The 23,322-nt window shown below is 38.0% G+C and overlaps 1 protein-coding gene across 25 annotated transcripts in view; it reads right to left on the bottom strand.

Annotated features, from left to right (window-relative positions):
- DCDC1 (doublecortin domain containing 1) overlaps positions 1–23,322 on the bottom strand; it is a 482,427-nt gene that overhangs the window by 31,329 nt on the left and 427,776 nt on the right. For 13 of the 25 annotated variants that reach the window (XR_007403614.1, XR_007403613.1, XR_007403622.1 and 10 more), the window contains 6 exons: positions 22,110–22,246; positions 20,693–20,872; positions 10,824–10,974; positions 8,054–8,163; positions 5,397–7,304; positions 4,513–5,351 (listed from right to left, as the gene is read on the bottom strand). Coding sequence is in view for 3 of the 25 variants with exons in the window: in XM_035701486.2 (XP_035557379.2) it covers positions 8,054–8,163; positions 10,824–10,974; positions 20,693–20,872; positions 22,110–22,246 (578 nt within the window). In the remaining 22 variants the exon portion in view is untranslated. Of the gene's footprint in view, positions 1–4,497; positions 5,352–5,396; positions 7,305–8,053; positions 8,164–10,823; positions 10,975–20,692; positions 20,873–22,109; positions 22,247–23,322 lie in introns of those variants that run through there. The other 12 variants (XR_007403633.1, XR_007403634.1, XR_007403632.1 and 9 more) reach the window with 5 other exon arrangements.

Genomic DNA, 23,322 nt, shown 5'->3' with positions numbered 1-23,322 from the left:
GACATGTTTTATAAGAAGTTTATGTGGTATTTTATGGATTGATGAGATAATGCATGTCTTAGCTCGGGTTGCTACAAGTACCATAGGCTTACAAACAATAGAAACTGGTTTCTCACAGGTCTGAAACCTGGATGTCCGAGATCAGCATGGTCATGTTCTGATGAGAGCCCTCTTCTGGGTTGTGTACTACTGGCTTCTCATTGTATCCTCACAGGGCAGAGAGCAGAGCAGATGAAGGAAACTCTCCAGTGACTCTTATAAGGGCACTAATTCCATTCACGAGGACTCCATCCTTATGACCTCATCTGCTCCTAATTTCCTCCTAATACCATCACATTGGGGTACGGGGTTTCAACATATAATCTTTGGGGGGATACTCAGTCCAAAACAGTGCATGTGAAGAGCAGAGGGTTTTACAAAAAGTAAAACTCTGATTCAATGTGTATATTAAAAAGCAGGTTTTTAACCAATCAGTTACTTTAAATCTTACATTCATTCAACAAATATTCATTAATGCCTGTTCTATAGCAAAGAATATTCAGGCACTTGGAATATAGTTGTGAACAAGCCGGGCTTACTATCAAGGAGCTTAGAGACCAGTGGGAGAAAAAAATACATCAACAGTGATAAGTGACACGCAAAAGGGGCAAAAGAGGCACGTGGAAGGAAGCTTCAAATAAAGATGGGTGTGGGGAGTGGCCAAGGACAATTTCCCGAGAAAACTATAGGAGAAGAATGTGCAAAAGTATAGAAATAAGAGAACACATGATTTGGGGGGAACTGAGGGAATGTCTAGGATGAGTAGGGTGCAGATCTCTGTGAGCAAGGAGGGAGAAAATAGAGTCTGGACAGCTCCAGACACAATATTCCCAAGGGTGTTGGGTTTGCTCTTTATTTTAATGACAAAGGCAGGGGACGGAGGGCACTGCTGAAAGATTTTAAGCAAGAGAGTAACATGACATGATTTTCATTCTCAAAAAATCATCCTGGCTACAACTGGGATAAAAAAAAATGAAGAGGAAGAAGGCTGGGGTTGTACAATGGCTAGTTAAAAACCCTTCAGGATCATCCATGTGAGCAACGCCTGCAGTAAGATAGTGTAAGTAAGCAACTTCAAAAGACTTAAAAATCCACAAATGAATCCATTCTTTCTTCACAACAACAGTTGGAAATTGGTGCAGTGAAAATTGCCCTTTGTTGTTGAGTCTTTTCCTGAGCCAGGATCTGGGGTGCAGGGTGCTGTTGATACTTTCACTTGCAGCTGCTGCCCTCTGCTTCACTGCTGGAGAGAACTCCTCCCTGAGAAGCCTCTTAAGTCACAGCTTTAGCTCCACCTATAGTTGTGGTCCACATCAACTTTGTCATGGGAACTGGGCATTATCTAACAGATAATACTACTCCATAGGTGTTCTGGAGCATAACAAGGATTTATGACTCAAACACAGCAGACCACTGTCAAGTCCACTGAACAGAACTCACATTTCAACATTGAGAAAGTTGTTAGCCAGGTTTGCCTTGCAGAGGGGGAGGGAGAGGAAAAGGGGGAATAAAAATTAAAATCCACTATGGAATTCAGCCTATCAAAATGACTGCATGAAACAAGAGTCATGGAAAGGTCTGATAAAGGTTTGGTATTCTGAGTTGATTTGGAAAAATTGTGTGGATGCCACAGTGCCTTGAGTTTTGGATGCCAGGATATCCCTGCAAGATCTACATCCTCAGACAGACTTGGTTGTATTAGGAAGTGTAACTTGGAGTTCAACTGGTATCCATCCTGATATTGTAACCAAAGTCACAGATTCCAACCTTAAGTTTGTGTTGCCTATATAGCAAAGATCTCCCCATCAAGGCCAAGTTTGAGGGTGTACCCAAGAGCAAGCCTCTCAGTGACAAAAGAGAAATAGTGACAGCCTAGATAATTCCATTGTTAATTTCATCCCTCAGTGGTGAAGAGAGAAAAGGACCAAAACAATGGCAGAACTATGGTCTATACGAAAAATGCCTTGGAGCCCTGAATGGCAGCCATGTCCACTGTTCTCTGAGGAAACCAACCCACATGGCTGCTTCAACAGGCAAGTTGTGCTTCATATCAGTGATCCCTGACATCCTAATCGAAAGCAATGAGTTAAAGGCTGACCTGCAGCCATTCAGTCTTCTATTAGAAGACACAAAGAAAGTAACTCAGATGGTAGAGTGGCCCTGGAAACAAAAGAAATATGAAGTGAAGGCAGGAAGCAGAAACCAAGAAGCAGAGTTGAGCGCCTGCCTTTAGCTCAGGGCGTGATCCCGGGGTCTAGGATGGAGTCCCGCATCGGGATCCTTGCAGGGAGCCTGCTTCTCCCTCTGCCTGGGTCTCTGCCCCTCTCTGTCTCTCATGAATAAATAAATATTTTTTTTAAAAAGAAAAAAGAAAAAAAAAAAAAAGAAACCATGAAGCAGCAGAGGCCCTGAACAGACAAGTGTACAGCAGAAGAGCCTGTGGAGAAGTAGAAAATTCACAGCAGAAGCAAGAAGCACCAAGAAACAACTAACTCAAGAGCAGGAATATCAGTCTACTGGGTGGCCATTTGGACAAAGATAGGCCAGGCATCTTAAACAGAGACCCCCATGAGGTTTGTGTGCTGGCTTCCTGGGCATTCTCACTTCCTTGATTATCCTCCCAACAAATCTCCATCACCAGAGGTAAATCGAGTATGTTTCTATAACTTGTAATCTGAGTGAGCTTAATTTAATACACAAGATCTAATCCAGCTTTCATGTTAGTTCCCTTTAACGGTTTCCCACTGCACTCAGAAAAGAAAAATCCAAACTCCTTAGCATGATCAGAAGGACCTCCACAATTTCATGCCCACCCCTCCCACCTCACCTTATGGCTATTGATCCAACATTCTAGGCCTCTACACTATCCAAATAGCCACACACCTTTGCATGCCCAGCACCTAGAATAGAACAGAGAGTGCCTGACTGTGTGTGTGTGTATTTGTGTGTATATATATATATATTTGTGTGTATATATGTGTATATATATATATATATATATATATATGTTTGTTCTTCAAAGAACTAATTTTGTTTGTATTTTCTGACTCTTAAAGAAAGTGTCTGCCTCCCAACCTACATGGATTTCATTTAGGGAGCAAGAGAACTGTCTTGGAAATTAATTTTTCTAAGAGCACTTGTTATTGAACTGAAATAATATCCTGTGGAATTTCACACTCTTAGATGAGCCTGCCAGGGATGTGGGTGGCTCAGGCTTCCATGTTAACTAGACTTAGAGCAGTCATAAAGAGTTTTGGCCTCCCTTCCTAGCAAGCAGCTCCTTCAGTGGGGAAAGGGTCACTTTGGCAAATAGGACCCCATCCTTGATCTAAAGTACTCTCTCTTTGAATATTTAAAAATGACGAGAAAACTCTTAAGAAGCTTGCTATTTTTCCCCACCCTCAAAATTACTCTGCTGCTTGATATATGCACCATAGCCTTGACATTCCTATGACCTTTAAAATAGCAAGATGTTATCAGTACTGAAGGGAGCTTAATTAACATGGGAAGCTCCATACCTCAGACTCACTTATTTTGCTTCCAATGTCTGGGTCCTGATTACAATCTCCGGGTGGTTGCTATTGACCCAAGAACATTTCCATTATTTCTTAAGGAAACAGTGATAAGAGAACATGAGGACATTCAGACTCGAGCCCTCACACGCACACTCAAGTGCTTCTTTGCCTTCATGCTCCAGTGTTCTTGAAACTGGTCCTTAACACCTGAGCCATGCCCAGCTGACAGTCACAAAATTCCTGGCTGAGTTCCTCTGAGCATGGTCAGCTAACCACTCTCCATCCCTAGGGCTTATTAAATGCAAACTGCCTGACTCACCTTGGGCATAAAGAATAAGAATCTCTCTGATCAGCCTGGGACTGGGTTTTATCAAGCTCCTCAGAGGATCCTTGTGTACATGAAACTTTGAGAACCATACTAAGGAAGCAACCCTGCTGATCCACAAATTGCTCCAGAAAGGATTGTTTTTAAAATAAAAGATGGAATTTAAAGACCCTTAGAAGAGAAAAGCAGGATAGACTGAGAAGAACAACAGGCAAGGGGAGAGAAGAAAGGAAGGAAGAGGGGAAAGAGGTAGAAATGAAGAGAGAGATATAATCTGATCTCATACTTTGGGGGCACCGATCCTAGCAGTTCTGGGATATTCCCTCCTCTCCTCCATTCCGGTCCAACACGGTCAGTGCAGTTCTTTACAGAGACTATGCCTTTGGGAAATGTCCTACAAAATACTGCTTCTGGTGGGATGTAGGGTCTGACAGCCCAACTGCTTCAGTTGGTTTGACAGAGGTGACATCTTGAGAGTCCACACCGTGGCGAAAATTCCTGTATTCATTCCCAGGTTCGAAACTTCTAGGACTGAAGAGCCAGGACCTATTGGATCCAGTGGTTGTCTGAACCTTATATCTACCCTTAAAGTGGCACAGGAATACAGCAAGCAATGAATTATAAAACATCCAATTCAGAATCACCATTTTACTTAGATAAATATAAATATAATTTCTTGTCTTCTTTTTTCTCCCTCCCCCAACCCAGTTGCACCATAGGCATAAGCACTTCCTCTTCCCTCATCTATTTCTATTTGCACATATGGCACAGGGTGACAGCCTATTGATGGTAGCTTCATATTACAGACTCACAGAATTAGAAAATACTGTAGCTGGCAGCAGGCACCCACTGTACAGCCACGTTACACAGTCCAACCATTTACCTTCATCAGCACTTCCCTCAGTGGTGGTCTTTGTTGATCTTCTTTGCAGTTACTTATGGCCAAGCAGCCCCGAACCATGCCATTGATGCAAAATTTTAGTTTATTGCATTGAAAACAAACAAAACTGCTGCTCTTTCTGCTTACTTAGCCTTAGGAGGCGCTTGAGATGCGCTCAGAGACAAAAGGGGACTGGAACCATTGGTTTAATAAAAGCAGCTGAGGATCACCAATGGGTCCAAATGCCATTTAATTGAGGACATTTGCATCTGATTTGTGATGACCTGGAATAACACAGATCTGTGGGTTTTGATCACTCTCTTCCAAATGATGCCAGAAAAAAACTGCTGCCTCGGTGAATCACAAATCTCAATGACACTCAGCACACCTGGGCTATTATTAAAGATTAGCTCATAAACACAGCAATAGCCACTAGCCACAATTTCTAAGTGATTCTTCTGTAAAGAGAACAAATTTACCTTTCCCTTTTTGTTGTTTTTTTGCTTTGTTTCCCTAATCCATAAAAAATTTTGGTTACCATGAGCAATCAAAACAGAAAGGGAAATTCAAGGCCCTTGCTCTATAAGACTACCTTTACATTTTGGTTTTTTTTTTTTTTTTTTTTTTTTTTTTTTACCTTTACATTTTGAATCATTACTAATAAGTCCTGGTTTGCAAAACTGACATAAGTACCCAGATAAATGCTTCTTATTTGTAGAACGCTGTCAATCAATCTCAAAATGTCTTTCAAACTTTCAGGCATGTTACTTTTAGTCAGCTGGCTTAGAAACATGCAGCGTCACCCCAACACTTCATCAGGCAACACAAGCTAGAGACGGGCCAGAAACATCCAGAAAAGTCCTCCTGAGGACAATCACAGATGCTGGTACACTGTTGATTAACATCTGGATCACCTTAAGGGTGTTTGTGAACCAGCAGGAAATAAATTTCTGGAGAAGGCCATGGAGTTGAGGATGGTTGTTTTAGTATTTAATAAGAAATGGTTTCCAGTTGATAGGAAAATATTGAAATGTGACTTATATATACGAAGCTGATTCAAATTTGATAAACATGTCCCCGAAGGAAATTACTAGGTTTATTAAAAGCCTGGGGAGGCTGGACAGAATTGCAATAGCCTTATCCTGTAGTCCTTGCTGAGGTGGAGTAACTGCTCCCCAGTCCACCTTGCAACCGACCAAGGAGGAGGGTCAATAATAAGGAAAGAGCAGGGCTGCTCTTGGTCTGAGTTAAAAGTGGCTATGAACTGCCGAGATACCCCGTGCAAGCCGTCGTCCACGAAGTAAGTGTTGCTGCCTTGCTGGTAAAATGTGATGTGTTGATGACTGTTATATTACATCTAAAATCCCATTTACTAGTAATAGAAAAGTTCAGTTCAGAGTTTTGCCTTATGTCTCCTGGTGCTTGACAGAGCGTTGTGTGATATTGCCAATTTTCGCTTCAGGCGTATTCACATGCAACAGTGAAGACTTCACAAGAATTTGCACATTTGATCCAGGGTGAAATTATGCCATTTTCATAGCAAATCAACTTTTCTTTGGCAGCAAAATGATAGGTACTTTTGCACCTAGAGAAATCCCTTTGTTTTCAAGGAATTTTGAAAAAATAAAAAACAAAAAGTTCTTTGTCTACAGGGACTGTGATCCAGTCAGTCTGAGCAGAGGCCCAGCAGGTTAAGAATTCTGTTGTCCTGCTTTCAGACCTGGAACACGTTCCTTAACATTTCTTATTTTGACTTTCGAAAGAAAGAAAGAAAGAAAGAAAGAAAGAAAGAAAGAAAGAAAGAAAAATGGGAGTCGCACACAATCTTTTTCTCCTCTGTGTTACAAGGCTGTTCTGGGATGCCTTCACATCTCTAATATCGTGCAACAGTGTCTGCAAAAGGGCAAATTGCTGCGGATATAACATGTGAGACTTCACCTCAGTGTGTTCTCCTTTTAGCGGTGTTGGGAGCAGCAGGAATTTATTCATGCAGTCCTACTGATTTGCAGACTGGGAGTAAATACTAGGCTTTTTGCAGCGACTACCAAGAGCCCCCCTTCAGTAGACATGATCTACTGCATCACATTAAAGTGGTGGATTGAGGAGAGAGCCAGCTGAGCCATTCTGTACACACCTAACCAGGTTGCAATTTATATTCAGACAGAGCTGTGAGTGGCTTTCAGAGGAAGAGAGAGAAGAACATTTGTCTCGAAATTTTCTAACAGGACCGGAAACCAAACTCTGCTTTGTCACTGCTATTTAAAATAATAATAATAAAAAAAGATTCTTTCTCCATTGCAGGAAGAAATTAACAGATAAGTAGGAAGTTTTCCTCTTCCTATAGCATTGCTTCCTAAGATCACTAAGGATTTCCCTTGATTCCTTACATGAATTTTCTTTTTAACAGTTCGTGTATCCTTTTCCTACATTCTGTATTTGAAGACACAGTCTATGACTTCTGGTTACTGAGCTTAGTCTGGAATTACCCAGCTTCACTTTTGTGAAACATTGCTGCATTGCTCCTAGAGGCCAAAATGAAGGGAAGCTGGAAGAAGAAAGATTGATTCATGTAGTATTCAGTGGCCACCAGCCATTTCATTTTTAATCAGTAAATGCAGGATTTTTAACATGGAGGTTTGGAAAATATGGTGGCTGAACCAGAAAAATGTCAGTTTGGGTCAAGTTTGGTGTTAGGTGGTCAAACAATCCATTTTATTATTGAATTTTATATATATATATATATATGTATGTATGCACACAGACATACATACTACTTGACCCCACTAAATTATATATGTAAATACACACAATGAATTTATTGACCCAACTAGATTACTTATATAAATATAAAATGTATTTATAATAAATAAATATAAATTATATATGTGTGTATGTGGGCATGTGGATGGGTGTGTGTGTGTGTATATATGGATATATATGGATATATATATGGATATGTATATATATAATATTACTTGACTCCACTAAATTATTTTTCAATAATAACAGTAGTTTCCTGTTTTTGTCTGGAAGAAAATACATCTAAGATAATTATTTTACTGGCATTATTTTGTCTAGCTTTGTTGTGTTTCCAGGAACGTATTTCAGGCATCAAATGCCATTCTATGTAAGATGTGGAGGGTAATAACTTTTTTAAAAGATACTATACAAAATTAAAAAGGATGAATAATTGTCATATCGTAGCAAGCATACGAGTGTATACACATAGGTTACCCCAGCAAAATACAGCACAAAAGACCATGGCTCTCGTAGAAGTTAACTGTGTATATGTACCGGAAATTGCAGCTTGTCAGGTTGTGACACCACAATGTTTGTGGCTTCAGGGCCCTGCTGCCTTCGGATTCTGGCATAATTTGCTCTGACCTCCATCAGTTGCTTTAACTCTGTTAAAAAGATTATTTTGAAAGACATGTCAATGTATTTATAGAAAGTAATTAAAAGTCCAAGACGATGAAAACTCAAAGATCCCTCAGAAATCCTTGAATCCCATGCTGGACTCTTTCATTACACACTTGACTTGCTTATCACATCAGAAACGTGTTAACATTCTTTGGATTTCTACAGAATGGCAGTTCTGGAGAGGGCTTCTTTCCAAAGCCTGAATTGGAGGCTAACCTGGGAGTGGTCTAGAAACGGAACCCACTGTAAAGACGGTAAACACAGCAGTTAGAACAGGGTTCCAATTCGGTGACAAACAGCATAAAGCACTCTTTTAATTTTGTTGGGGGTTTGTGTGAAAGAAACCATTCTAACAGCATCTTATTTGTTTTGCCAAAAGACATCCATTTTTCAAAAACCCAGTGTGATTCTTTGATGACTAACTTTCACATGCTAAATGTTTGTACGCTATAGTACATAAAATAAATTATTATAGAGTGGTTGGTTTTGTAACTCTCAGGCTACCTTATTTTCTACCACACAGTTAAGCTAGTAGGTCACAGCACAATTTTAAGTGGAATGATCACTTCAGTGTCCCTTCATAAATGTGTGTGTGTGTGTGTGTACGTGTGTCTGCTAGCAACATTTCTTCTCTCTTCTTTTTAAAAACATTCTGAATATTCAGATTGCTACTTAGTGACTATTTCTAACTTAATTATTTCAGGAAAAACAATAAATGGCAACTCATATAGTAAAATAAGTTTCTGGAGAACAACTTAATTAAACTCTTCTATCAACTGGATTTCCTAGAACACATATCACCCATGGCAAAGAATTAGGAAAAACCACTAACCTTTTCACCATGAAGGTAACATAGGAACCTACTTCCAGAGGAAAAGAATCAATTTTCACATTAGAGTCATCCATGTGGTTACAGAATTGAAGGTGTAAAAATAAATGTTTGTCTACACAGCCTTGTCCAAGGTCACAGAGCTCACATGGAGCAAAATGGTAGGGAAAGTAACATTTGCATTTCCTGTTTTCTCTCTATGCTTCAATTTTTATTGGTAACAAGCTTGCTCCTGGGAAGGGGGCCTGCATTTCTCTCTGTGTTTTGGGTACCCCTGTGGCCAGTTGCCTGAAGCATATTTAGCTCTATTTATCAGAAAGGCTCAATGAATGCGGTGAGGCCAGGAGGGTAGGGGACAGGCAACAGAAGACCATCCCAAGAGAATGAAACATTAAGCATAAACAACAAAGAAACTGGATTACTGCACCACTTGGTTGTTTACTATTCAAATGTACTGTAATATTTCAAGTGTGTTCATATGCCTGATTAGATTGAAAACTCCTTGGGGAAGGAAACTTGGCTTATATTTCTTTTATAGGGCTACATAGTTTGGGAACACAGGAAACTGTCGACTAATACTCACTAATGATCAAAACCCTATCATTGGTGTGTCCTTCTAAGTAACCCTATAATGAGGATCACCAAGAGCTGGGGTGAGGGGTAATGGTGAATGATGAGGACAACAGTGTACAAATACAAAGATTAGAGCCTCTTCCCGATGTAGGATGGCATTGGAAGAATATTTATGGTGTCCCCCAGAACAGTGCTAGGCATCCCAATAAATCCTTGTCTTCCTACATTTCAGTCTTTATTCCTATACTTTTGTTCTGGGCTAACTGTAAAGATATGACTGCTGCTGTTTTAAAAGTTTCTGTTTATGTACCTTACATATAACATAGTAATAACAATTTTATGGTGACTCTTCAAAAGAAATAATCTAGTATTAGTTATTTTAGGCATCCCAGGTGATTCACTTTCTAATCTTTTGATTTCCTTTAAAGTGATATCATGTTCTTCAGAATTCCTGAAAATTATGTCTTTGTTTAATGTGTACCTATCCCCTAGAAAGGGGCTTTAAAGTCCTCAAACAAAGAGGATAAAGGGCAAGAATTGGTTTAATAACAAATATGTTCTTTTCCATTTCTACCACTTCTAAAAAAAGTTAGCAGAAAATAAGCATAATGACATATTAAAACAAGCATATATTTATATATTATTAGAAAAAGAAATCTGCAGGGGTGCCTGGGTGACTCAGTCAGTTAACTGCCTGACTTTGGCTTGGGTCATGATCTCAGGGTCCTGGGATCAAGCTCTGCATTGGGCTCCCTGCTCAGTGTCTGCTTGTCCTTCTCCCTCTGTCTCTCCCATGCTTCAGTTCTATCTCTGTCTTTCAAATAAATAAATAAAATTTTAAAAAGAGAAATCTACAAACTGTATAGTTGCTATTAATAAACCCTTAAGTTTTAAATAACTTGAAAGTAGGAAGTCAATAGAGCCTCACTTTCCTTAGGGTTCATGCTAAGGGAATACTTTCAAATGAGACTATTTAGAATTTCTGCAAATAAGCCTCTTGGAGAAGGCTCAAGACTAACAGAACTTTGATTGAATTCTTGAGAGCAAACAATGTCAATGGTGAGTTTCCAGCACAGAAGTATATAAGTTTAACTTTAATAACATGGAGTTGGAAAGTGTGGAGGAAGATAATTATTAAAAAGCATCACGATAGGATATAAAATTCAAAAAGCAAGCTCTTTGAAAAAAGATTGAATGCTTTCATTCTTCAAAAACTTGATAGAAAAGAGACTGTCACCCTACCCTTTTGGGTTATAAAGCCGTGTCCTGTGGACACACAGATGACCATGTCTCGCTCTACATCATCCCATGAGTGAATTGGTTCTCCATCTGGAGTGTACAGTGTTCTGGCTGGGTGGGCCATTTTAAGACGAGAGGTGCAGTCATCCAGCAGCTAAAACACAAAAGGACAGACATATTGGATTGTGAAATGTCACAACATAATTAAGTCTTAAAGAATCAACTACTTTAAGACAATTATTACCCCAAGTTGAATATTTATTTTATTTGTGGGTTTTAGAAAGAGGTGTACAAGGAGATGGGAAAAAGAGCATATAAAAGTTCCCCAAAGTGGAACTTCAGTGCTCTTAGTGGATTTTTCCTTGAAGTTCTCTTTATTTCCATGTGGAAGAAGGCTTCTTGCTGTTTCAGAAATGCCTAAATATGAAAGACCATGGCTTGAGAATCTATACTTATCAGCATAGCTAATAATGTTTTTTCAACAAGCAAGGAACTCAAGGACAAAAGCATTGACCCAGAGATGGAGAGACCTGGGCCTCCGCCCTCTGATCAGACAAGTCAGGCAGCTTCTCTATGAAAAGAGTCTCTTCCACTATAAAATCAAAGTTTTGGTCTAAGACTTCTTTGATTCTATGATTAGAAAGTCTTTTGTTTTTCCTTTTTAACTTGGAAAATTTGAAAACTGTTCTGCAAGAGGCTTTATTCAGTTTCTCTCAATTTTCCTTGAAATAGTCATAAAAATACATGTACAGATGCAAAGTGTCCATAGTACTAGAAAGATGAGTCAACATGCCAGACTCCTAAGGGCAGTTCCATGAAAGTGTGAGTAAGACTTTATGACGGAATAATAAAAGCAAGGAGGAGGAAAATTAGAGGTTTCTACACTTGCCTGTAAGACTTTTACCTCTCATATATGCCAAATGCCTGTTCCTCCAAAATTCAGAAGTCAGGTCCACACGAGCCCCAAATATAGATCTATTTAGGGGCTACAACTCATGACAATGCAGTCTGGCATGGGGAAGAACTGAGCACATAATGACACCTTCCATGTGGAAAATGAATTAATAATGTGAAGCAAGTCAAGACAGTGATGAGACAATGCAATGAGAGAGTGCAGATTTCACCCACTACTTTGAGCAAAGGATGAGCGAATTGAATAACTGAAATTACCCAAGAATACATTCCCTTCTGTAGATTGTCAGAGAAGAGCAGCAGGAGAGTGGTCTCAAATGGAGCTCTAGCCGTTATGTTAGGTAACAGCCAGTCAGCAGCAATTTGACTCAATACTGTGCATATCAACCAGCCCTGTGACTTAAGATGGAGTAACAGATCCTGACAGCTCCCAAGTCAAAATTTAGGGAAACCAATGGAACTAATCTATCCTGTCTTCTCTCAAAAGATCTCTCCTTTTATAAGGAAATATAGGAAAGAAAAAAAAGAAAAAACAACAGGAAAAAAACTATGTAAAAACAAAACAAAACTTACAAAAATATCGGGGATTTATCAAGAAATGGTAAAAGACTTTTCGAAAATGATATTAAATGCAACTTTTGGAATCAGTAAAAAAATATAAGGAGGTATAGATAAAAAATTAACAACAGCAACAACATGAGACTTATGAAAGTATTCTACAACATAAAAAGCTGTACATTTTATACTGTACTCAAGGTGATGATTTAGAAAAAGATATACAGCAGGAATACATCTGTATTGGGTTTTCTCAAAATTCTATAAAATATGACTTCTGTAAATATACACACATACACACACATAAATGAGGTGACAGCAGTTTAAATAAAATAAGTATCACTGAGATGTGGACAGGCGTGATGACCATGATGATGATGATGATGATGAAGGTGACAATAATAGCAGTTAACATTTATTGGCACATTTCTATGGGATAGAAACTTTTCTAAAAGTTTCCAAGGACAATCTGATTTCAATCTATGGAAAGACTTATTATCTCCCTTTTAGTGATAACAAAATTGGAGAACAGAGATTTAATATCTTAACCTAGGTCATACAGCTAGTAAGAGAAGGAACAGGGTTTCAAACTGCAATGAATAGAGAGCTAAATGAAAAGAGAAGAGAAGGCGAGGAAATAAAAGACTGAATAGTAGAATTAAAATCTGTCTTGGAAGCAGAAAAACAGCAGACTGAGTATTGTAGAAAATCAAATCAGTATTAGGGAGGACTAAGTTGAGAAAATCTCATAGGATATAGAAAGAGCATAAGACATAAATTTTATGAGAGAAAAGTTATACATCTGGAATGTCAAGACATCAGATATTAAACCTATACATTATTGGTGTTACTGGAGAAGAATTCAAAATAAATTAAACTTAAGCAACTATCAAAACAAAAACTTGAAGGAAGCTTTCCTGTCCCAAAGACCTATGTCTTCAGATTAAATAGGCTAACTCAGAACAAGGCAAAGTTAATGAAAAAATGACTAACACTTAAATATAACTGAGTTGAAAAGTATGAATTTCAGACATAGGGGAAAATTCGGTTATATTTAGACCTGTTTTCTGCAAAAATGAATGCCAAGAAAATGGAATAAAATATGAAGGTTTTAGGAGAAAAGGTTTTAACATAAGAATTCTGTATTCAGCTGAATTATTACTTTTGGTTACAGGGAACAAAAGATATCCTCATGTATATAAAAGCTCAGAAGACATATCACCCACATACATTTCAGATTATTAAGGAATGAATGAAATTCCTTCTCTATGGGAAAGTCATAATATGAAATGACTAATGGTAAGCAGTGAGACCACTAGAACATGATATAACTGTGTAAAAAAATGGTCAGAAAATAAATGAATTAATTTTAAAGTCTTCATAGAGAAAAGAAATGCAAAGCATCTCTAAAAAGGGACACAGGCAAGGAAAAGAAAAACCAAGGCATTCTTCCAACTTTCTAGCTATTCATGAGGGCAAAAGATGCTGGGTTTTTTTTTTTTTCCTATTTTCCTTTGTAAAGAACATTGATTTTTATGACTATAAGCACTGCAATAAAACCTAAAATCAGAATAAGAGAAATAATTCATCTGAAGGAACAAACAAAATCAGCATTAAACTTAATATGACTTTATTCTTAGAAAACTGATGTGAATTAAAAGCAAAAACAAAATGTTTAATAAAGAGTCCAAATACAAAATAAATCATAAAACACTGATACGTATTTTTGTTGTTGTTGTTGTTCATAAAAAAAGGCATTTAGAAAATAGAGTGGGGGGAAATCTATCCTAACAGTAAAACCAATTAAGAATGACAATTATTTTAAAATATGAGATACAGGTCTCCTGGGTGGCTCAGTTGATTAAAGATCCAACTCTTCATTTCAGCTCAAGTCATGACCTCAGGGTCATGAGCTCAAGCTCCACATGGGGCTCCCCACTCAGCAAGGAGGCTGCTTGAGATTCTCTCTCTCCCTCTCCCTCTGCCCCTGCCCTGCCCCACCAAGCATGCTCTCTCTCTCTCTCTCTCTCCCCCTAAAATAAATAAATATATCTTTTCTTTTTAGATTTATTTTTATTTATTTATGATAGACATAGAGAGAGAGAGGCAGAGACACAGGCAGAGGGAGAAGCAGACTCGATCCTGGGACTCCAGGATCGTGCCCTGGGCCAAAGGCAAGCGTGAAACCCCCGAGCCACCCAGGGATCCCCTAAATAAATCTTTTTTAAAAATTACAAAATTTTACAAGAATTTTACTGAAGGACAAAAAATATATATATACACACACATATATATATAAAACAATGCCACAGAATTTAATCTGGCTGTAAAGATTGAATCTCATAAAAGGTGTTGATTATTATGAAATTAATTAATACCCTAATACAATTACACTCAAAACCCCTGAAGGATGATTTTCAGGTGTTGAAATGTAATTCTAAAATTTATCTATATGCATCAACATGCAAGGATATTCAAGTAAAATTTGAAAATAAAGTACAATAGGCAATTGCTATTAGATATTAAAATATAACATAAAGCTATAATAATTCAAGAAGTATTAGATACATTATATTGTTTAAGAGCAGAAGCTAATAAGAATTCAATATGTTATAACATTTGTATTCCAACTCAGCTGGGATTAGTCAGTAAGTAGGGCTGAGATAATAATTTTAAGCTATCAAATAAGACAGAGAGATGGCTTCATTCGAATTTTACACTAGAAGAGTTTCACACAGTTTAAAAAGTAGAGAAAAACAAAATTATAAAAAATGTGAAGAAAATCTGATGAATCTTCATATGATCTCAAGATAGTAAAATACTATCAGAACATTTAAAAGCAAAGAACAAACTTTTAAAATAAATTAATTTCCATAAATTAAAAAGCCCAAAGACACAATGGAAAATTGGAAATTTGTTAAAATAAATCCGATAAAGTTACATGTAATAGGCATATTGCTTTAAAAAAAGAAAACTCGTATCAGTGTGAAAAATACTTCCAATAGAAAAATAGCAAAGGAAAAAAAAAAGAAAAATAGCAAAGGATTTATGAATGTATATGTATATATAATTATATATAATTATATAATGTTTAATATACATTATATTATATATACTACATAATATAATTTTATATATTATATATTATAGTATATATAATATAATTTTATATATTCATTACAGCATGCTTTATGGCAGCAAAAATTAAAACAATCGAAATGGAAAACAATAGAAAACTGAATGAATAAATAATAATCTGTCCATTTGATAGAAGATTGCAATGCCATTCAAATAATTCTTTTGTTGAAGAATGCTAAATATATGGGGGGAAAGTTACAACAGTTTGTGAGGTGAATAATGCAGATCACAGAATCACATATTCCATGTGATCTGCTATGATCCCAATGGCAAAAAAAAAAAATCATATCTAGCAACCATAGAAATATATCCACTAAAATTATAACTGGTTATTTGTGGGTGCTAGAATTTTCATTTCCTTCTTGATGCTTTTTCTTTTCCTAATTTTAATACAGCAACTATATGTTTTTATATAACTGGAAAACAGAACAAATGTTATTCAAATAGTCAAAAAATCATAGATATTACAGTAGGTTCACATGATTTTTCCTTGTGATTTTTCTATATTTTCCATAATAATATTCACTGTCCTAGTCTGCTCAAGCTGCCAAAATAAATATCACAGACTAGATGGCTTATACAGCAGAAATTTATTCCTCCCAGTTCTGGAAGCAGGGAAATCCAAGAGTAAGGTGGAGGGCCGATTTAGTTTCTAGTGACAGCTCCATTCCTGGATCTTTGTTGTGTTCACACACTGTGAGAAGAGGGGCCTCTCATTTCCTCTTCTGATAAGGGCCACAAATTCTATCAAGTTAGGGCCCCACTCTTATGACCTCTTTTAACTTTAATTGTCTCCTAAAGCCATCTCTCTAAATATAGTCACACAAGGGGTTAGGGCTTCAGCATAAAAATTTGGGGGTGGGGGCACAATTCAGTCCAGAGCAGTTATTTTGCCTCTGCTTGAAGACAGCCAGCAAGTATAACAACTGGGTTTCTATCTGGGTTGGGAGGAATGAGGAACTGTCCTAGAAATACGAATGGGTAAATATGGGGAAAACTCCTGTAGCATGAAAAGATCCTACACAAAGGTAATTTTCTTACATTTTTTCCCTACTTTACCACTAAAATGTCTAAATGAATGTTATTTAACAAAAAATATACAGTAAATGCAAAATATGAATTAAATATATAGCTATTTCACTTGGTTTTCACAAAGATCTATCTACATGAGGCAGAGTTAATGAGTACACAAAATTCTTTTAAAAATAAATGTGAAAATAAGGCATTTTCACTAAAATATCTAGTCGGTTGATTAACTCCAATGACATTCTTTAAAATTTTTTAAAGAATGAGAGAGAGAGTGAGAGACAGAGAGAGAGAGAGAGAGCAAGCAGGGAGTTGGCAGAGGTAGAGGGAAAAGCAGGCTGTGTGCTGAGCAGGGAGCCTGATGCGACTAGATCCCAGGACTGTGGGATCATGACTTGTGCTAAAGGCAGATGCCGAACTGATGAACCACCCAGGCTCCTACCGTCTTTTTATTTATTTATTTATTTATTTATTTATTTATTTATTTATTCATTCATTCATGAGAGACATAGAGAGAAAGAGAGGCAGAGACGCAGGCAGAGGGAGAAGCAGGCTCCATGCAGGGAGCCCTATGTGGGACTCAATCCCAGGTCTCCAGGATCAGACCCTGGGCTGCAGGCAGTGCTAAACCTCTGAGCCACCCCGGCTGCCCAGGCTCCCACCTTCAATGACATTCTTAATTCCTAGTTTTTCAAACATATCTAAACTTATTCAGCTAAGTGGACAATCTAAATTGTATGTTTATAATTTAAAAAAATTTTTTTAAATTTATTAATATTATTATTTGCAATAACAAAAGTTCATAATAAAGGAACAATGTCCTGAGTTTAGTTTTCATAGACTCATCTTCTCAGGATAGGGCACATGGGCATCACAGAACTATTGCATATTCCCTGCAGACATGAGGTACTTGCCTGGACAAACCAGAAGGACCTGTTTCTCATTCTTTCGACTTGCACTTATGCATCCAGAACTGTGTTTGGCTGAGAGAGAAGACACTGGTTTTGAGATTCTGTAGAATCCAAGAGATGTTGCAGGGATGGGAGAAGACAAACGTTTCAGGACCACAGAGGGAGGGGCTGGGCAGTCATAAATTAGAGAAAGATGCTGGCCCTGGAGAAAGAGCCACTAACCCTGGAGAGGGAGCCGCCTTAGTGCACTGATGACAGATGAGCCTGCACCAGTCGGAGATGAGAGTTGCTCTAGCAATGTTCAAAGAGTGGGTAGGAAGAATGTGGTTAAATCATCCAGAATAGCCACAGCAGTGAAAGAAGCAGAGAGAAAGTCTGCATTAGAGGGGATTCAAATACCATCTGGGGGTTTTATTACAGAAAGTAGAGTGAAGCACTTTGAAATGTGTTCTGCTCCTCATTTCTCTGGTAAAAGTACCCACCATTGAAACTGCGGTTCTTTGGTATTAGCCAGACTCCCCAGTGAAATGTGAGTCCTACTCTTCCTGTTGTCTATTTGCTTCACACACCGTCCACTGTCCAGACATATTCTTTATAGCCTGATAGCCTGAATGGATACATTCTAATTGATCATAAAGGATCTCATGAAAGTCCCCAAATACAAAAACAGATGGCATTAGGAAAGAAAAAGATAGATATCAGAAAGAACATTAAAAAATAAATAAATAACGGAAGGAAGAAACAATGTGCAGAAACTTTCTAGACATTTCTTAAGTATCTTTCTACATAAGAGACCACATTAATCTCCGTAACACATTGCTTGTTCCACACCGGTACCTTATTCAGAGAAAAATAGCTGCTCAAGCACTTTAGTCTGGGATAGTATAATGGACTGAATTACGCCCTCCTCAAAACTCATAGGGTGAGGCCCGAACTCCCTGATATGCTTGTATTTGGAGAAAGGTCCTTAAAGGAGGTAAGTAAGATTAAATGAGGTCCTAAGTGTTGGGCACTAATATGACAGGACTGTGGCCTTATTTTTTTTTTTAAGATTTTATTTATTTATTCATGAGAGACACGGAAAGAGAGGCAGAGACATAGGCAGAGGGAGAAGCAGGCTCCCACAGGGAGCCCACTATAGGACTCAATCCCAGGACCCCAGAATCACGACCTGAGTTGAAGGCAGACACTCAACCACTGAGCCACCCAGGTGCCCCAGGACTGCGGCCTTATTAGAAGAGGACATGGCACTGGAGATCTCTCTCTCCACATATGCACAGAGGAAAGGCTAGGTGAGGACACACAGCGTGACGTGGTAGCCATCTGCAAGCCGGAGAGTCCTTTTCAGAAACCAGCCCTGCTGCCACCCTGATCTTGGCCTTTCCAGCCTCCAGGACTGTGAGAAGTAAATGTCTGTTGTTTAAGCCCCCAGTCTGTGATACTTTGTTGTGGCAGCCTAAGAAAGGCTGTATTAGTAGACTAGTACAGATAGTGTGTGGGGTCCACCAGATGCTTTAAACTCCCTCTCTCCAGTAGTATGTATCTCTCCCTATTTCTGAGTCCAAGCACTATCTATGTAATGTGATTTATGAATGCTAACAACCATGCGTTTGTGTTCAGTGCCTCTCATCCTTATTAATGCTTTCTCTGAAGCATTAAGATATTGAATCTTACCCATTTCTCAAGTTTCAGCAGAGGTCCTGATTGATTCCTCTGTGGAGCCTTTCTCCATCACCCCAGGTGGGCAGTGTTCCCCTCCTTTGAACTCCTACTGAACTTCCTGCCTGCACTACTAATTTGACCTTTATCACATGCTGTTAGTACTTTTCTGAGGGGAATGTCAGATCCCTTAGCTAACACCGTTTTCTTACAATCTGTATTCATCATATGGAACACAGAGAAAGGTACACAAGAAAGAAATACCACCTTTATTAGCTCACCAACAATCAGATCATCTGATAAATACTTTCGAAATAAAATATTTCATCTTTTAGTCTAAGTGTATGCATGTGTATGTACAGAATCCAACTCCACATGCTTTGTTATGCTTCCTTCACTTAGTCTGGAACGCTGTTATTATTCTTTCCAAAATTGGTTTTAATTGAGTCATAATATTCTATTCTATGTACTATAATTCATTTAACCAACATCCCATTGATGACTGCTTAAATTTAACTTCTAATTTATCTCTGCTATAAATACCCTGTGATAAATATTCTTACCAAACAATCTTTGCATAAATTCATAAAAAATCCCTGGGATAAAGTCCTAGAACTCTTTCTGAGGTGCATCTCCTACTCTCTGCACCCTTGTCAGCTTCCATGAACTCCTCCCGGTCAATCTACTGCACTATCTTGCCTTTCCCTTGAACCAACATCTCATTTTTATATGACTTCCTCTTGGCGCAGAAAAATTATATGAAAATATTTCAGAAACCAAAAAAGCCAATTATTTGAGATATTACCACAAGATGAGACTTTTAAAAAGTCTATCAAAATCCATTTGTTAGTTGCCTAAAGTTTTTATGTAAAGACTAAGACAAAATGTCAAATTTTAGGACTATATTGACTAATTGATTTGAGAGAAAAAGAGAGAGAGAGAGAGAGAGAGAGGAAGAAGGCATAGGCAGGGAGAGGAACGAGGAAGAGGGACAAGCAGACATTGGACTCAATCTCACAACCCTGAGATCATGGCCTGAACTGAAATGGAGAGTCGGAGGCTTAACCGACTGATCTACCCAGACACTCCAACTATATCCTTGATATTACAGATATAAATGAACTTCTACTCATCATTTCCTTAGTCAATGTTTTAACTTTGGAAAGTGGAAAGTTTGCCACAGTTCCAGGACTCTGGGTAGTAAGAATTTGATAATTTTTCTTAAGAACATTGTTTTCCCTACAGAAAACATATCTAGTGAGTAATTCCCAATGGGGAAAAAAATCACTCTTGCGAATCCGTTTTTTTTCTTTTGTTTTGTTTTTTGAGATCAAACCAGGTTTTAAACACAACAGGAAAACTCCTTACTCTTTGGAAGTTCAGATTTTACTCTTTGGCTACAGTGAGTGTAATTATCATTGGTGTCTCCTGGCCAAGTGTCATATTCTAATTCACATACATGTCAGACAGCACTGAGCTCTACATTTTTGCACATATAAGCTCATTTAATCATCATATCAACCCTGTGAGGAAAGTATTATTTCCATTTTACAGATGCGAAAATGAGGCTTAGAAAGGAAAAATGATTTGCCTGACCTTACAATCTAGAAAGACCAGAGCTGGGATTTGAATCCAGGACTATGATGCAATCTCCTTTCACACTGGATTTACCTCTGAAATGGTTTTGCCCCAAGCATAAGTGCCATCTTCAGGACGGCCTCCATTTAGATAAATCCACACTCGTTTTGTGTTCGGTTGCTTATACAGGCTGCTCTGCCTGCGTGCTATACTTTTAGTTTCAACTGGAGAATTTCTCTTGGATTGCAGTTCTTGAACTGCAGAAAGGTGCGCCTGGTAAGAAAAGCCCAGAAAATACCACGGTGAGAGAACTTCCTGGTAGGTGTGTGCATGAAGAATGTGATGAAAACAGAAATACTTATAATTGCAAATTACACTTTAAAAATTTTAGGAAGTATATTTCCCTCCCCTGTCACTGACTCTTCTATAAACTCCCCTCGCTTCTGTGAGTCACCAAAGGCAACAATAACAATTAGAGTAATAATAATAAGCCACTTCTTTTGGCAAAACACTTAACTTTCATTTATAATTTGGAGAGATGAATGGAGATGTGTTTTTGGATTTCTGTGTGGTGTTTCTCCTACTGAGCAATTTCTCTGCATCTAACAAATGAGTTTTTGATTAGAATCACAACATCATTTTCTTTAACCAAGAAATGCTTAAGGGAATGTGCATGACTGTTGTTTGAGTCTTTACTCTCTGTCTTTTAAAATACAGCAGCCACCCTTATACTTTGCCAGATCCCTGCCAGGCAGCTTTTCATCCTACTTCAAGCATGTCCTAGTTCAATGCTTTGCATTCATTCCCTGGTCAGTGATTTATCCTGCTCAGCTTGGCAAGAAGTCATATTTCTAGCAATGTCAATTTCTTTTTTCTAGTAACCTTGACTTGGGCACACGCCTAAGATATAGATTGAACACATTTCACGATTTGAGAAACCCTATTAAATAAGAACATATCATTTTGATGAAAAACTTCACAAAGCGAAAAGTTTTCCCTGGTCTCTATCCCCAATCCTCTCTCAACAGCTGACCTTTCTCTTCTCGACTTTTTTATGTCTGGCAATCCTGACTGATTAACCAATTGGAGTGAAACTGCTTTTTGAATTCCTCACTTCTGAATGTCTCCATTGCAATTAGTATTTTGCTCCTTGCTCTTTCTACATATTGAGACATACCCTTAGGAGTGATGAGCAATGAAGCCATAAGGCTCAACTTGACTACACTTATTATAATTACCTTTGTACATATCCACTGGGCCTTTTTCTCTTCTTTGCTAAGGTCATAATTTCTGGTCTCCATTCAAACAAAACAGACTTTCATATGAGCTGGCTGTCTTTTAGATAACTACTCTCCAAATGCCAACTCAATGCTTGGCATATGCTTATGTGGTCATAACTGACCAGATGCTGAGGATATATTAATAGCATAATTTTAAAATTCAATACTATGCTTTTAAAACCTTATTAAAGAGGCAGAGTCTTTAATGTCTGGAGTCCTGAAGAAAGTACCTCTGTATGTCTTATGAGTTCCATGAGTTTAATTTCCTCTTGAGTCTGCTCAGTCCAGCCTCCTTCCACCACCACCGGCTGCACAGGGCTTTTGTTGGGAACCATGGCGGCTGGCTGACATGCTGCTACTCGCCGCCCTGGGGAAAGAAGTCCCTGGTAATGTTGTTTCTGAAGATGGGCTTTCAGATTTCAAATAAATTGGTTTGGCATTCTATGCATAAATCATTCCACTTGGGAGCATAGGCTAAAATACTAAATATATCATAAAAGCAAAGATGCCTAAGGTAATAATATCTAACAATGCCTCTTCATATGGGAGCTTGAGGCTTCAAATAGCCAGGATATGCATATTCACTATACAGACGGAAAGGAAAGATAACATGCTGACTTCCACACTGGCCCCAGCCTCTCTTGCACGATATGGTTCAGTGGTAATTTAGTCAAATAGAAACCATGACCTATATAGCCCATCATCTCTTCCAGTCATGGAACATATGTTTTGTTCTCTTCACTAATAATAAGCCTTTCCCCAACAATTAGCTTAGCAGCCTGGGGATTAAGTACTTCTAAAATAATATTAACCCAAGAGACAGCAGGCCTTTTTTCCTATCTAATAATACCCGCAAGCACGATTAGTTTCTGACACCTCTGCTGTGCCCTTTAGGTTGTTAAAAAGCTGTGTAAGAGAAAATATTTATTGGAATACTGTACTCCAAAGAATAATAGGCATAATTTAATAAGTGTGTTGATTTGAATGTATACATTCTTTCAACTAGTCCACTTAAAATCGTTATAAAAGATTTAAAAATCATACTTAAGAAATTGGTTTTTCCCCATGTTGAAGATAAACTCACACTGAGTCTCATACTGATCTCTAAACTTTTTAAGTAAAAGTAATGCTTTCTTTTGCATGTTCCCTCTAGAAACTTATGTTGAGCACCAGCAATCAGTCAGGCATTGTGCTAGACGATGTAAATACAAACATGTTCAAGAGTTAGTCCTTGTCTCTAGTTTGTTGGGGGAAGGCAGATGTCAAGGAAATGATTACACCAATAATTGATTACAACTGTGCTGTCCCAGAGAAGTATAGAGTCTATATAAAAGCACTAACAGGGGTTACTGCCCTGGTCTGTAGTGCCAGAGAAGGCTTCTTTGCTAAAGTAACACTGAGGTGGATAAAATAATAGAAATACTAACATGAAGTTGAGACCTA

Source organism: Canis lupus, chromosome 18, assembly GCF_003254725.2.
Source record: "Canis lupus dingo isolate Sandy chromosome 18, ASM325472v2, whole genome shotgun sequence".
Taxonomy (NCBI): domain Eukaryota; kingdom Metazoa; phylum Chordata; class Mammalia; order Carnivora; family Canidae; genus Canis; species Canis lupus.
Note: the sequence above shows the minus strand (reverse complement) of the source record. Positions and strands in the feature narration are given on the sequence as shown.